We start from the raw sequence: 14,856 nt of genomic DNA on the forward strand, positions 1-14,856 counted from the left end.
TGTTTTAAGTCCTCTTCGCTTTCAATAAGCAAGGTTGTATCATCTTCATATCACAGATTGTTAGCGAATCTTCCTCCAATCCTAATGTCATGTTCGTCTTCATACAATCCAGCTTCTCAAATTACTTGCGCAGCATACAGATTGACTAAGTGTGGTGAAAAAATAAAACCCTGATGCACACCTTTCCTAATTTTAAACCATTCAGTATTCCCTTGTCCTGTTCTAACAACTGCCTTCTTGTCTATGTACAGGTTCCTCATGAGCACAATTAAGTGTTCTGGAACACTCATTCTCTGCAATGTTGTTCACACAATCAAAAGCCTTCCCATAGTCAATAAAGCACTAGTTAACATCTTTCTGGTATTCTCTGCTTTCAGTCAAGATTCATCTGATGTCAGTCAGCAGTGATATCCCTTGTTCCATGTCCTCATCTGTATCCTGCTTAAACCTCTGGTATTATCTGTCAGTATACTTTTGGAGCCATTTTTGAGCTATTCTTAGCAAAATTTTACTTGCAAGTGATATTAATGATGTTGTTCGATTATTTCTGCATTCTATTGGGTCACGTCTCTTTGGAATGGGCACAAATATGGATCTCTTCTAGTGAGTTAACCAGGTAACTGTCTTCCAAATTTCTTGGCATAGATGAACAAGTACCTCCAGTACCACATCAGTTTGTTGAAAGATTTCAATTTGTATTCCATCAATTCCCCAGCCTTGTTCTTTGCCAATGCCTTCAGTGCGCATTGAATTTTTTCCTTCAGTATCATTGGCTCTTAATCATATGATACCTCTCGAAATGGCTGGATATCAACCATTTCCTTTTGATACAGTTGTTGCTGTTGTTGTTAAGTGCTGTCGAGTCGGTTCTGACCCATAGTGACCCTGTATAGGATTTCTGAGGAGTGACTGGTGAGCTTGAACCGCCGATGTTGCAGTTCAAATAACTTTGCAGTTTGGCGCATTAACCCACAGCGCCACACCAGGACTCCTTTGGTATAGTGACTCTGTGTATTCCTTCCATCTTCTTTTGATGCTTTCTGCATCATTCAATATTTTGCCCATGTTGTTGTTGTTGTTGTTATGTGCCATCGAGTCGGTTCTGATCCATAGCGAACCTGTATAGGGTTTCTGAGGAGCAATTGGTGAGCTTGAACCACCAACCTTGAAATTCAAACTGGCTTTGCAGTCTGGCGCATTAACCCACAGCACCACAACACAATAGAAGACTTCAATATTGCTTTTCGAGGCTTGACTTTTTTCATCATTTCCCTCAGCTTGAGAAATCCTGAGCATGTTCTTCACTTTTTGTTTTCTAACTCCAGATCTTTGCACGTTTCATTATAGTATTTGACTTGGTCTACTATAGCTGCCCTTTGAAACTTTCTATTCAGCCTTTTACCTTCTCATTTCTTCCATTAGTTTATCATCTCTACACTGGAGAGCAAGTTTCAGAGTCTCTTCTGACATCTGTTTTGGTCTTTTCCTTCTTCCTTGTCTTCTTAATGACCTTTTGCTTTCTTCCTGTATGATGTTGTTGATGTCATCCTACAGTGCTTCTGGTCTTTGTCTTTAGCATTTAATTAATCAAGTCTGTTCTTCAGATGATCTCTAAATTCAGGTGGGATATGTTCAATGTCATATTCTGACTCTCATGGACTTGTTTTAATTTTCTTCAGCTTCAACTTGACCTTGCATATGAACAATCAATGGGCTGTTACACAGTCTGCTCTGGCCTTGTTTTGGCTGATGATATTGAGATTTTTCCACCATCTCTTCCCACAGATACAGTAGTCAGTTTGATTCCTGTGTTTTCCCTCTGGTGAGGTCCATGTGAATAGTCACCTTATATGTTGTTTTATAAAGGTATTTGCAATTAAGAAGTCATTGGTCTTGTAAAATTCCATCATGTGATCTCCAGCATAATTTCTATCACCAAGGTCATGTTTTCCAACTACAGATCCTTCCTCTTTGTTTCTAACCTTCATATTCCAATCACCAGTAATGATCAGTACCTCTTGATTGTATGTTTGATCAATTTCAGACTGAAGAAATTGATAAACTTGTTCATTTTCATCATCACTGGCTTTAGTGGTTGGTGCATAAATTTGAATAGTAGTGATATTAACTGGCCTTCCTTTTAGGCATATGGATATCATCCTATCACAGACAGCATTGTACTTCAAGATAGATGTTGAAATGTTCTTTCTGACGATGATTGTGATGCCATTCCTCTTGAATTTCACATTCCCAGCAGAGTAAACCATCTGAGTGTGTGATTCAAAATGTCCAGTACAAGTCCACTTCAGCTCACTGATGCCTAGGATATCAATGTTTATGCATCCCATTTCATTTTTGACAGCCTCCAAGTTTCTTAGATTCATACTTTGTACTTTCCATGTTCTGATTATTAATGGATATTTACAACTATTTCTCCTCATTTTAAGTTGGGCCGCATCAGCAGTGAAGGCCCTGAAAACTTTATTCCATTTCTGTCAAGATCAACATTACTTTCAGGAGGCAGTCATATTTTGAGTGTCTTCTAATATGAGCTAGAAGTCAGGTGGAGATTTGGAAACAAGGGTGTTGGTAATAAGGCCTCAGGTCAGGAACTTCTGCCTCAGGGAGGGCTTTGCGGGGTCCAGGTTCTGATCAATAGGGCAGCAGCAGAACTGGTTGGCAGGGGCTTTCAGGTGGGGGAACAGGGAAAGCAAAGGCCTGGAGGCTGGAGACTTGACTGTCTAGAGAACTGCATGCGCACTCAGGAGTCTCTCAGAGGTGTACAGTGTTAGGTTCTGGGGTGAGGTGAGGCCTGCTGACGGGAAGGTCAGAGTGGGCATAATGGGCTGGGGGCCAAGTGCAAGGCCAGGAGATAGTTGTTGCCTGTGGAGGAGTTTCCCTGGATTCCCCCTTCAGTCGCTACATCTTCACCCATTTGTGCCTCTCTGAGGCTGCTCTACCTGAACCAGTCCCAATCTACCACACTAAATCCACCCCAAATAAATTCAGGAATCTCATACACACACCCATCAGCTGCTTAGTGGGGCACTACCACTCTGGCAAAGAGCATGGGTTCTGCAGCCCACAGGTCTGGGTTCAAATCCTGACTCGGTTATGTATGAGGGTGAGTGAAACATTATCTGTTCTTTGACTGTAGAATTTATTTTAATCAACTTTTAGAAAATATAAATACATTATTTTTTGACATAATCTCCTTGCTTTTCAACACACTTTGTCCATTTGTCAACAAGTTTTCATATTCCCTTAGTAAAAAATGTTTTAGGTTGAGCTGCAAGCCACGAATGCACCACTGCTTTCACTTCTTCATCAGAGGTGAATCTGCGTCCTTGAAGGGTTGCTTTCAGGGACCAAACAGGTGAAAATACAATGGAGCAAAATCCGGACTATAGGGAGGATGCTTTAAACCTCAAAAGGAAGTTTTTGCAGAGTGACAACAGTGTGGGCAGAGGCATGAGGATGTGCATTGTCATGCAAGATTACAGTGCCCTTGGATAGCAACCCTCTGCGTTAAATCCGATATTTAGGCTTCAATTCAGTGAGCATCCCACTGCAATGAGCACTGTTAATTGTTGAACTTTTTCCTGAGTGTTCCAGTACTTGCCCTTGAGAATCCCAGAAAACTGTAATTGTCCAGCTGATGGTTGACTTTTGAACTTTTTCTTGGTTAGTGACTGAGGAATTTCCATTCCATATTCTGCCATTTGCTCTCAGGCTCAGCTCGTAGTGATGAATCCATGTCTCGGCACCAGTAGCCAGTTTTTTCAAAGAAACTTTTACCTTCCTTCAAGTATCAGTCCAAAGTCTGTTTGCAGATGTTCAAATGCTTCTGGTTATGCACTTCCGTGAGTTGTTTCAGTATCTATCTCACACAAACTTTTTGAAACCCAAGTCTGTCCTGGATTATTTCATAGGCAGAGCCATGGCTGATTAGCAAATGATTTACCACATAAACCACTGTCACTAGTCTATTCAACAGAATCATTTCACATACACGCTCAGTGTTGTCATCAGCCATAGATGTGTATAGGCAATTTTAATATAACCAGAGTGCAGATCATTTTTGACTCTCTCTTATCTATCTGCTGCATGAGCAGTCAGACCACTCATGTTCCACAAGATGTGTTCTTATCTGTAAAATAAGGGTAATGCCAGGATTCATCAGAGCGGGCTGTGTGGAGAAGTCATGCATAGTGTTCCCAAGAGAGGCTAGTATATGGGGAGATACATAGATGTTGGATGTTACTATTGGGAAGCATCACCACCCCCCAGCCATTGAGTGGAGACTGGTCAGATGAATTTTGGTTCCACCATGGGAGCACTCATGCTTTTTTTTAATGGAAGGGGATACCTATCCAAAATAGAGAAACCAAGGCATTTTTCAAGAAATGTCTTGATAAACAAGACCAGCAGTATTATCTTGGAAAAGCTGAGTTGCATGGATTCTAGTGAACACTAACTTTTATATTGAAATATAAAGAGAAAGATGTCATGTTTGGTAGACAGCAAAAGAGATGAACCATCAGAAGGCACCTAACTACAACAGTATTGAAATATAGCTCTTCCCCCAAAAACAGTGTATCTGAGAATTTCTTACTGTTGATTTTGACTTCATAATTTATAAAGACAATACTAAAACAAATTTTAAAAAGCAAAAGGAAACCTTTTGAAAACTTCCTGGACTTAATCAATGCAAATCTGATAGCCACACTCTTCCCTGGTAGCACCATGGGTTAGGCAAGACTGGCAGTTCAAACCTACCCACTACTTCACAGAAGAAAAATGAGGCTGTCTATTCCCTGTATCCCTATGGGATAAAGCACTGGCCCATCATCACAACAACAGAGCAGGAGTTTGGTAGGTTGTTTCATGGGAAACTGTTGGCATGGCAGGCAGGCTGGAGGAAGACAAAGGTATCTGAGTCTGGCTGAGGCGAGAAGTAGGAAAGCAGGTATTCCTGCCAGGAGAAGCATGAAATTCTGTGGCATTCAGGCAAGGGGGTGCGTAGACACTGCCAGCTTCAGGGGTGGCTAGTGGAGGCCGTGATGGAGCTGGGTGGTGAGGGGCAGACAGGCATCGGAATTCAGTGAGTGGGATGCTCAGCTTGTGTGTAGGGAACTGTATACAGGAACGCAGGCAACACTTGAAAGATTGGCATAGACTGAAGGCAGTAGTTAAAGGAATCCTGAGATGGTTAAGTTGAACTGAGAGTTCAGGAAGGATAGAAAGGCCAAGGGGTGTTTGTTAGAGTCCGTGGCTGTGATTCGTGTGGTCCAGTTTTCAGCCAAGCAGTAAATAGGTATATGGGGAGACAACACTATTGTATGGTATGCTTACCATGGAATGGTCAGTCATTCAGGATCCAAAGGGCAACATTTACTTACCTAAGGACACAGTTTAGAAGGGATGGCAAGGTGTGTAGAACGGAAATAGGACCCACAGGGAGGAAGCAGGATAAATTGTTGCATAGAGAGGATTGCAATCCTTGAGATGAAACAAAGTATATGATTTGCTGAATGTAAAACTGATGATCTTCTCTGTAAACATCCATTCAATTCACTATAAAAAAATTGGGGGGAAAAAAGGAGTTGGAGATTTAAGCTTACCCAGAAGTACCTCAGAAGAAAGGGGTGGCAATTGACTTCCCAAAAATCAGCTGTTGAAAACCTTATGAAACATAGTTTTTCTCTGACACACATGGAGGCACCATGAGTCAGAATCAACTTAACAGCGGCGATTGGTTTGGTTTTAGGGTTTTTTCTGGCCAGCCTCAGAGCCATCAGTTCTAGGGGAAAATGCACACGTGAAAAAAGCCCACACAGAAAAAAGTCCACTGTGAGAAATGCACACCTGAACAGTTGCTAACCTTAATCTTAATTAGCACTTTATTTTTTTCCTGTGTGGGCTGTTCATATGGGCCTTTTTCGTGTGACTATTTTTCTGGTTACCACTTCAGCCACACCCAGCCCTCCCACATCCCCATCCAAAGGATGACCAAGAGGCATCTGATCCTGAGAAAAGAATGGAAGTTGGGTGTGTGGCTACAGGACAGACCTGGGGCAGGAAGGGAAGAGGGTGGGCAGGGACGAAGGGCCTCATTTATACTCTTGCCACAACAGTAGAGGCAGGGCTGGTGCACGTCCCTGTGTCTTTGACAGTGTCGGTTCTGATGCTGGATACAGTGAAAATCAAAACCAAGCCAGTTGCCATTCAGTTGATTTCGACTCAAGGTGACCCTGTGTGTGTCCTAGTAAAACTGCGCTCTGTAGACTTTTCCATGGCTGTGTTTTCAGAAGCACATTACCAGGACCCTGTTCTTCCGAGCACCTCTGGGTGGACTTGTACTTTCAACCTTTTAATTAGCAGCTAGATGTTTAAGGGAGCTCTGGTAGCGTAGTGGTTACGAATCAGGCTGTGAACCGCAAGGTCAGCAGTTTGAAACTACCAGCGGTTCCGCAGGAGAAAGAGGAGGCGTTCTGCTCCTGTAAAGATTTACAGCCTCGGGAACCCTGTGCAGGGTCACTATGAGTCAGAACCGACTCCACGGCACATAACAACAACATGTTTAACTATTTGCATCATCCAGAAACTCTAGCTGGATACAATAGGGCTCAAGAAAATGGATGGGGGGCATGAAGTGATTAGCTTAATTGAAACATAGGCTTCCTCTTGGAGCTGAGTTCATTTTCTGGGAAGAAATTTCCTGTCCCCTCATGTTGCTTACACCCTGCCCCTGCCAGGGATTAGCATGGCCCCTGAAGTGGCTGGACAGTCCCCCTGCCCTCTCGTCTGGCTCCAGCCTGTCATTCCCCAGCAGCCACTTCTGCTGTCTCTGCCCTGGTCACATCCCTCCTACCCATCTTCTTTCCCTCCAGAGCTCACAAGCCAGGGGTCCAGTGACCCTGGCCAAGCTGCCCTGATGTCATCTAGGAGAACGGGCGTCACCCACCCCAGTGCTCACAAGACCCTGTGTAGAAACTGAGTTTGCCCAGAGCAGGGCCAGTTTCCTTCCAACAGTGCCTCCCTCCACCATCCCCCTCTGCTCTGGCTTCTTGCAGCTCTTGTCTCTCTCCCTCATACCTGTGCACTCCTCCAAGAACAGCCAGGTTAGCCTGGGTCTTAGGAGTCCCCCTGCCTGTATAAAACCAGGTGGGGTGCGGAGGGGATGCTGGCCCTCAGGCTCCTGCTGTCACAGTGCAGTGAGCAGCCAGGAAGGCAGCTAGCGCCATCAGCAGGCCCTGAAGCATGAAGAGCAGCCCTGGAGCCTAGAGGAGGCCTGCAGTGCTGAAGGGAACTCAGAACCCCACCCTCCCACCGTGCCAGGAAAGCCAGAATTGGGCTCCAGGGCAGGGAGGCCAGGTGGAACCCGGGACCTCTGCCTTTGCTGCTGGCCAGCCTGCACCCTCCATTCCAGCCACCCTTGTCCTCTCCACTCCCCTGCTGTCTGCAGGCTTCTGACCTTTGCACATGCTGCCCTTTCTGTCCGGAATGGTCTTTCCTCCTTCACCTTGAAAACGCCAGCTCATCTTTAGGGATGTCATTTAGGTGTCACCTCCTCCAGGAAGCCTTCCCTGACTGCCCTTCCCTACCAGAGCCTCCCATAGCTCCTGGTGCTTACCCCACAGTAGCATTTATAACCCAATATATAGTAGTAGGGAGTCTTGGTATGGTGCTGTGGGTTAATGCAGCAGACTGCAAAGCCGTTTGAACTACAAGGTCGGCAGTTCAAGCTCACGAGCTGCTCCTTGGAAACACTATACAGGGTCACTATGGGTCGGAACCGATTCAACGGCACTACACAACAACAATAGTAGTTTGCTTACCTACAGCCTGCACAGTCTAGTCTATAAACACCCTGAAGACAGTAACTGTATTACCCAGGGTACCTGGCATAGAGTTACTGCTGTTCGCTGTTGTGTTGAGTTGTCCCCTGACTCTGGCAACCCCATGCACAATGGAACAAGTGCCGTCCAGGCCTCTGACAGCCACTTAATGTCACAAGCCGTAAAGTTTCCATTGGCTGACTTTTACAAGGAGACCACCAGACCTTTCTTCCTAGTCTTAGTCTGAAAGCTCCACTGAGGCCTGTTTAGCACCATAGCCTCCACTGACAGATGGACGGTGGCTGTGCATAAGGAATGTTGGTTGGGAATCGAACCAGGTCTCTGCATGGAAAGGGAGAATCCTACCCCTGGATTACCAATGTCTGCTGGCCTGCAGTAGGTAGTAAATATTGAAAGGTGGCTGGATTCATGGATCAAAATTGACCTTGAATGAAGGGAATGCAGAGGCAGCATCCAGCTAAGGCTGGTCCACGGAGGGAGAAGGAATGGGTGATGAGGTCCTGGTGAATAATCACCACCTCACTGCATGAGGGACACATTTGCCCGAGGAGTTCCCTGAGACGCCCCCTCTGCCTACTCTGGCCTAGTACCTGATGCTGACCATCTCTCTCCCTTGCCCCTAGTATTTCTGCCTGTTGCTTGTCATCTTCCTTGTTGAGCTGGTGGCGGGGGTCCTGGCCCATGTGTACTACCAGAAGGTGAGTAGTTTCTTCCTTTTACATTCTCCACCAGTGCCCCAGGAAGAGCAATTATCATGAGGGAAGTGAGGCAGAGACACACAACACACAGTGGTCCTCTTTCCCAACACCCCGCCAAAAAAATCCAAACCCACTGCTATCAATTTGATTCCGACTCTTAACAACCCCACAGGACAGAGCACTAACTGCTCCATCGGGTCTCCAAAGCTATAATCTCCCTCACACAGAGCAGTAGACCTCTTGGTTGGCAACAAAGCATTTTAATCACTGCAGCATCAAGGCTCCTTCCTCTTTCCCAGGCCCCCCAACCATCCTCTGCACATCTGGATTCCAGCTCTTGCCAGGGTTCTAGCAACTCCCTGCTACAGCTGTTGAAGAGGATGTCTTTGGCAGGGTAGCAGGGGAGTGGGAGTTCCCCAGGGGAGGGGTGGGGCTATAGGCTGTCTTTCCAAGGATGGTGGAGGATGAATCTGTGTGTTAATGACACCCAAGGAGAAAGGCATGGGCCAGGGCAAAAGACTGAAAAGACAGGAGCAGTCCTGGCCTGTCTGGATTGGACAAGGAGGACAGGACATGACCAGCATGTCCCCTCCAGCCCTGGTGTCCTCTGATTCAGAGATTCACAGTCAGGACCAGGGCGATATTCGGTTGACTGAGATCGAACGAGCACACCCATTTTTTCCAGCCAGTGCCCATGCAGACTGAACTTGAGTAATGATTGTAAATATCTGCAATAGCACCTCATCATCATAGATACTGAACAGCACCCTGGCCTCCCCAGCCACTCTCTCAGCTCAGCCCATCACACCTCTGCCCTTACCTGAGTGCCCAGGGCCCGTTTTTCCAACATCTTCTCATGAACATTTTCTAGAATGTCTCCCACTCTGTCTCCATTACATTGTATAGAAACCTCAGTCATTGTGTGCCCTAGAGTTTGCTGGAATGATTCTGGAGTAGGCCTAGGTACCAGGGTTCCGGTAGTAGTGAGGACTTCCTGCTGACCCCACTTCCCCTCTACACCCCTCTCAGCTGAGTGACGAGCTGAAGCAGCATTTGAACAGGACTCTGACCGAGAACTACGGGCAGCCCAGAACACCAGAGATCACTACCTCAGTGGACCGTCTGCAACAGGATGTAAGCCCTGCCCCAAGGGTTTGCAAGCCATGCAAACCTGGGTTCAAATCCTGAACTCTGTTCCCAACCCCATTCCTTGCCCCCTTGCCCCCTTGCCCCTGTCTGTGTGGCCCTGGACACGTTACTTAGGCTCTCTAAGCTTCAGTTGCCACGGCTCTATCTAAAATGAAGTGCACATAATCTTAAATATGACCACGTATGTACAGGTCCCCACCAGTGTGTCCTGCCCCTAACAAGTACTTAGTGAATGATGGTTCCTGTCCTTTCTCCTCCTCAGCCCTCACTGCCACCATGCTCCCCTTTGACTACCTCCTCCACACCCCACCCCTGCTGCCTTCCCATTCTGGGTCCCCTGTGGGAAGGAAGCTGGCTGTGCCAGGAGAACTCCTTCTCCTGGCAAGGATCCGGGCCAGGAAGTTTCTCTCCGGGCTCCTTCCATCTGCGGGCCCTGCCTTCCTCCTTCATTCCTGGGAGAGCTGGGGGCCGTGACTGGCAGGGCTGCTTCCGTGCAAAAAGCTGAAAGAAGTTTCCAGAACGCTGGGGACAGAAAGGCAGGCTCTCCTTTCTCAGAAGAGACTCTGCAGAACCTTTCAGGGAAGGTCTACCACTGCTCTGGTGTGTGGCAGGGGGATGGACAGATGGACCTCTAGACTTGTGCTGCCTAGAATGGTAGGCCCTATATAACTATTGATAAATTAAATTAAAAATTCATTCATTTTCTCAGGCACATTTTAGGTGCTCAGTAGACTCATGTGACTGTTATAGTGTGCTATAGAATGGAGTAAAACTACCCCATAGGAGTGGCACTGTAGGATCAACACTACACTGTGAACCACAAGGTTGGCAGTTCAAACCCACCAGCTGCTTCTCGGAAACCCTATAGGGGGTCGCTATGAATTGTAGCTGACAACACTCAACAAGAACAAATCTTTACGGGAGCAGCTCTCCAATCTTTCTCTTGTGCAGCAAACAGACTCTAGGACCCAGGATGACATTGCACCAGAAGAACACACCTCCACGTGGCTGCTATTACTGCTGCTAAGTGCTTCCAGTCGGTGCTGACTCATAGCCAACTTGTATAGGGTTTCCGAGCGGCTAGTGAATTTGAACTGCCAGCCTTGTAATTCAAATGAACCTGTGGTCAAGTGCTTATCCTACAGCACTACACCAGCACTGCATGTGACTTCTTGTTGTTGTTAAATCCGTCGAATCGGTTCCGACCCATAGCGACCCTGTGCAGGGTTTCCGAGGCTGTAAATCTTTACGGGAGCAGAAAGCCTCATCTTTCTCCCGCGGAGCAGCTGATAGTTTCAAACTGCTGACCTTAAGGTTCGCAGCCCGATTTGTAACCACTACGCTACTAGTGTCTAATAAATAGTGCAGATATAGAACATTTCCATCATCACAGGAAGTTCCACTCAGCAGCCCTATAATTCTAATGATTCTGTTCCTAAAGAGTTAAGGCAACTTCACCTGCCCACTCTGGTCCCTGTTCAGTCTGCCTCCCCTCATCGTCTCTGCTCCATCAATCTCCTCAGACCCCACCTTGGACTTGAGGTCTTGGTCTCAGACCTGGAAATGTCCATCAAGTAGAGGTTGGTGGGCTCCAAGCTCTAGGGCTATCATAGTCCACTAGATGAAGCACTTTCCCGAACTTCCCGAGACTCAAGCTCAGCGCTTGGCGCTCAGCCTGCTCTGCATGGCAGGGATCCCTCAGTCTCTATAGCTGTGGCCAGGGCCTTATGTGTACACTGAGGTGTTCAGACACATACACACACGTGTGTTTGGCTCAGGACCTTGAAAACAACATACGTGCTACTGGCCTCCCCTGTGTACAAGGAAGTATGCACTGGTCGGGTCTCATTCTCTGAGGAGCTCTGGAGAGGAGGAAGAACAGCTCTGGATGAGCTCCTTCCAAGCAGGCGCTGTGTCTTATTCATGTTCAGCCCTACTGTTTGGCTTCATTCCTGGCACACGGTAGGTGCCCAACAAACACTGTGAACAGAACTAGATGTAATACACATCCTCACATCATGTATCTCAGCCTCCCAACTCAGTATGGCAAGAAATACCAATTTCTTACTGTTGTTTTTTTAATCTACTTGGACCTGAGAATTCCATCTCAGTAAGAATGGGGGTCATCCCTGGAGTGGTGCGAATTTTATTGAGCACCCCCACAGGCCCCTCTGGTAAGCAGTGAGCTGCCTTCTGGTGGCCCAGAGCCCTCTGTGCTCTGCAGGACTGGGGCTTTGAGGCTTCCAGGCCTGAGTGGAGGTCTTGAGCTTTTGATAAGGTGTCCCTGGGGTGCAATCTCCCTGGAGACCTGGAAGGCAGCCATCCCCTTGCACTTTGCTCCCGCTCTGAGCTCTGCCCCCTAGTGGCGGAGGAGCCCACCAGCATCCATCTCTCCTATGCCTTCTTCCAGACCCTCCCTGGCCCGGGGAACACTCTTCATCTTTTCCACCAAGGGTCTGGGTGGCTACAAAGGCTAGATTTCAGGTGTCTCACAGGTAGCCTCTGCCCTGGATCTGAAGAGAAGGGCCTCAAAGGGAGCAGTCCCTGCTCAAAACAGGACAGGGGACATCACCGGGGGAACCACTTGGGATTGATGAGTGGGTAATGTGTTCTGCCAGCCCTGTCACCCAGGGGCTGGAGGACCCCCATCCAGCCCTCTCTCACCTGCAGCCTCTGCCTTTTGTCCTAGTTTAAGTGCTGCGGCAGCAACAGCTCAGCTGACTGGCAACACAGTGCATACATCCTGTCTAATGAGGCCCAGGGCCGCCAGGTGCCTGACAGCTGCTGCAAGACAGTGGTGACACGCTGTGGCCAACGGACCCACCCTTCCAACATCTACAAGGTGGAGGTGAGCACCCAAACTCAAGCCGGGTCACCGGGCGGCAGGGCACCCAGCACTTGGGCAGATGAGGTGGGAGCAAAACACTCTGGCCAGGATGAGCACAGTGCCTGGGGCCTGCAAAGGTCTCCACCAAGCCCTGGGGTCAAGCAGCTCCTAGTGGGAGATGCTAGGACACAAGATACAACTCCCTGTGAGGAGTTCAAGGTTGGGACTCAGGCTTTCCCTCGGCCTCAGCCCATCCCTCCCAGCTCCCAGCGGCTACTACAGGTGCAGGATTGATGTAACCTGCTGTGGTTTACCTTGCAGGGAGGCTGCATTACCAAGCTGGAGCAGTTCCTGGCTGACCACCTGCTCCTCATGGGGGCAGTGGGCATCGGGGTGGCCTGCCTGCAGGTGAGCTGGGGTGGGGAGTTGTCTGAAGGAGCTCCTACCCCTACTCCAGTTGGTTTCACTCAAATAACCGGCCCTTTCCCTGCTCCTGCCTTACCGCCCCTTCCTTTCCCCTCCCCTTTGCAGCTGAGGGTGGATCACATGGTCAGTCTTCCCCAGAGGCCATGAAAATGCCTGGGGCCTGTGGGATACGTTGAACTTGTAAAGAGCAGGGACCCGGGAGGAGAATGAGTGTGGGCTCAGGTATGTGCATGTACCTACATGCAGGCCTGCTGTGGTGTGTGTGTGTGCATGTTGCGTCTGCATGTCTCTGGGCTGTTCACATGTATATGTGTGTGTGCATGCACATGCATACCCGGTATGTGTGCTCCTGTGTCCACCAGCTCTCGGCTGTGCCCACTGCTGCTCTCCTACACAGCCCTCAGAGCTCAGCAGCCCCCAAAAAAGTCAGTTCCTGGTTCGTCCTCCAGGAAGAAGCCCTTAGTGACTCAGGCGGGTACAGCATTTGAACGAGTGAGCGAGTCAGGGCCCCTACAGTCCACGTGCCCAGCTAGCCCATGCTCCTACTTCAGCCCAGCGGGAGCTCCAGGTGGGCTGTCATTCTTGAGGGAGCTGAGCATTCCTGAGGGGTTTGAAAGTGAGTCATGCTAGCCAGCCCTCTCCACTCCCAGCACTGTAAGCACAGTCTAGGGATGGTAAGATGGACTAGGAAGAAAGGCGTCAGAAAATTGGCCCCATGGATCTTACAGTCTGGGAAGGTCAGATGGACTCGGACTGATGTGCATCCGATGATGCGAGTGGCGCAGGAGTAGGCCGTGTTCTGATCACTTATGGATGGTGTTGCCATGTGTCAGGGGCCGCCTCCATGGCAACTGACACCAGCAGCAGTGAAGAACAATGGCGTTGGCATCAGAAGACCTAGGTTCATTCCTGGCTTGGCTCCTGTGTGACCTAGAACAGTTACTTTCCTGCCCCTCAACTTCCTCACCTGAAAAAAAAACGAAAATACTTGCCTAATTCATTAATTGTTTAAAGAAGAATGACCCACTTATGGTGCCTGGTTCCCCTAATCCTACAGAACAGAAGCTGTCTTTATCCAGGGATCTGTAGACTTGTTTTCAGATACTTTCTCTCAGTGGATTCTCACAACCACCTGAGACCCAGGCCAGGCAAATAGTCACATCGCCCCCATTTTACAGATCATGCTGTCTACCCACATTGGTCTGTGGTGTAGCCTAAAATGCTGGGAGGAGCACTCTCAGTCTCTGGAGGGATTCCCATCTTGCATCTGCCACCTGTGAACTGTGTGGCCCGGGGCACGTTAGTTCCTCTCTGAGCCTCAGTTACTCATTTGTAAAATGGGACTAAGTACTCCAGTTTTAGGGCTCCTAGTGAGGGTTAAAGAGAGAGATTTAAAGCACTTGGCTGATCACCAAGTAAATAGCAAGTGTTCAATAAATGGCGGTGTGGTTAGGTACCATAAAGTTGGTTCCAACGCACAGCATCCCATGTGACAGAGTAAAACTGCCACGTAGAGCATCTTATGGTAAATCTTTACAGAAGCAGATTGCCCCATCTTTCTCCTATGGAATGGCTAGTAGTTTTGAACCTCCAACCTTTTGATTAGAAATCACTCAACCACTATGCCACCAGGGCTTGGGCTTCTTAAATGGTAGCATCGTTATTTTTGTCATTTCTACTTGGGCATATAGTTGTTGTTGTTAGATACCATCAAGTTGGTACCAACACATAGCAACCTTATGCACAGCAGAATGAAACACTGCCCAATCCTGGGTCAACCTCACTACTGTTGCCTTGCTTGAGTCCATCGATGCTGCCACTTGGCCAATCCATCTCATTGGGGGTCTTCCTCTTTTTCTCTGACCCTCCACCTTACCAAACATGATATCTTTCT

At 48.0% G+C, this 14,856-nt stretch overlaps 1 protein-coding gene across 1 annotated transcript in view; it reads left to right on the forward strand.

Moving 5' to 3' along the window:
• The window catches only part of LOC102839083 (tetraspanin-11-like), a 67,222-nt gene that overhangs the window by 44,839 nt on the left and 7,527 nt on the right, over positions 1-14,856 (forward strand). The window contains exons 3-6 of the mRNA XM_006862684.1: positions 8,486-8,560; positions 9,590-9,694; positions 12,399-12,557; positions 12,858-12,944. Of these exons, the coding sequence (XP_006862746.1) occupies positions 8,486-8,560; positions 9,590-9,694; positions 12,399-12,557; positions 12,858-12,944 (426 nt within the window). The remainder of the gene's footprint in view (positions 1-8,485; positions 8,561-9,589; positions 9,695-12,398; positions 12,558-12,857; positions 12,945-14,856) is intronic.

This window comes from Chrysochloris asiatica, unplaced genomic scaffold (assembly GCF_000296735.1).
Source record: "Chrysochloris asiatica unplaced genomic scaffold, ChrAsi1.0 scaffold00050, whole genome shotgun sequence".
Lineage (NCBI taxonomy): Eukaryota > Metazoa > Chordata > Mammalia > Afrosoricida > Chrysochloridae > Chrysochloris > Chrysochloris asiatica.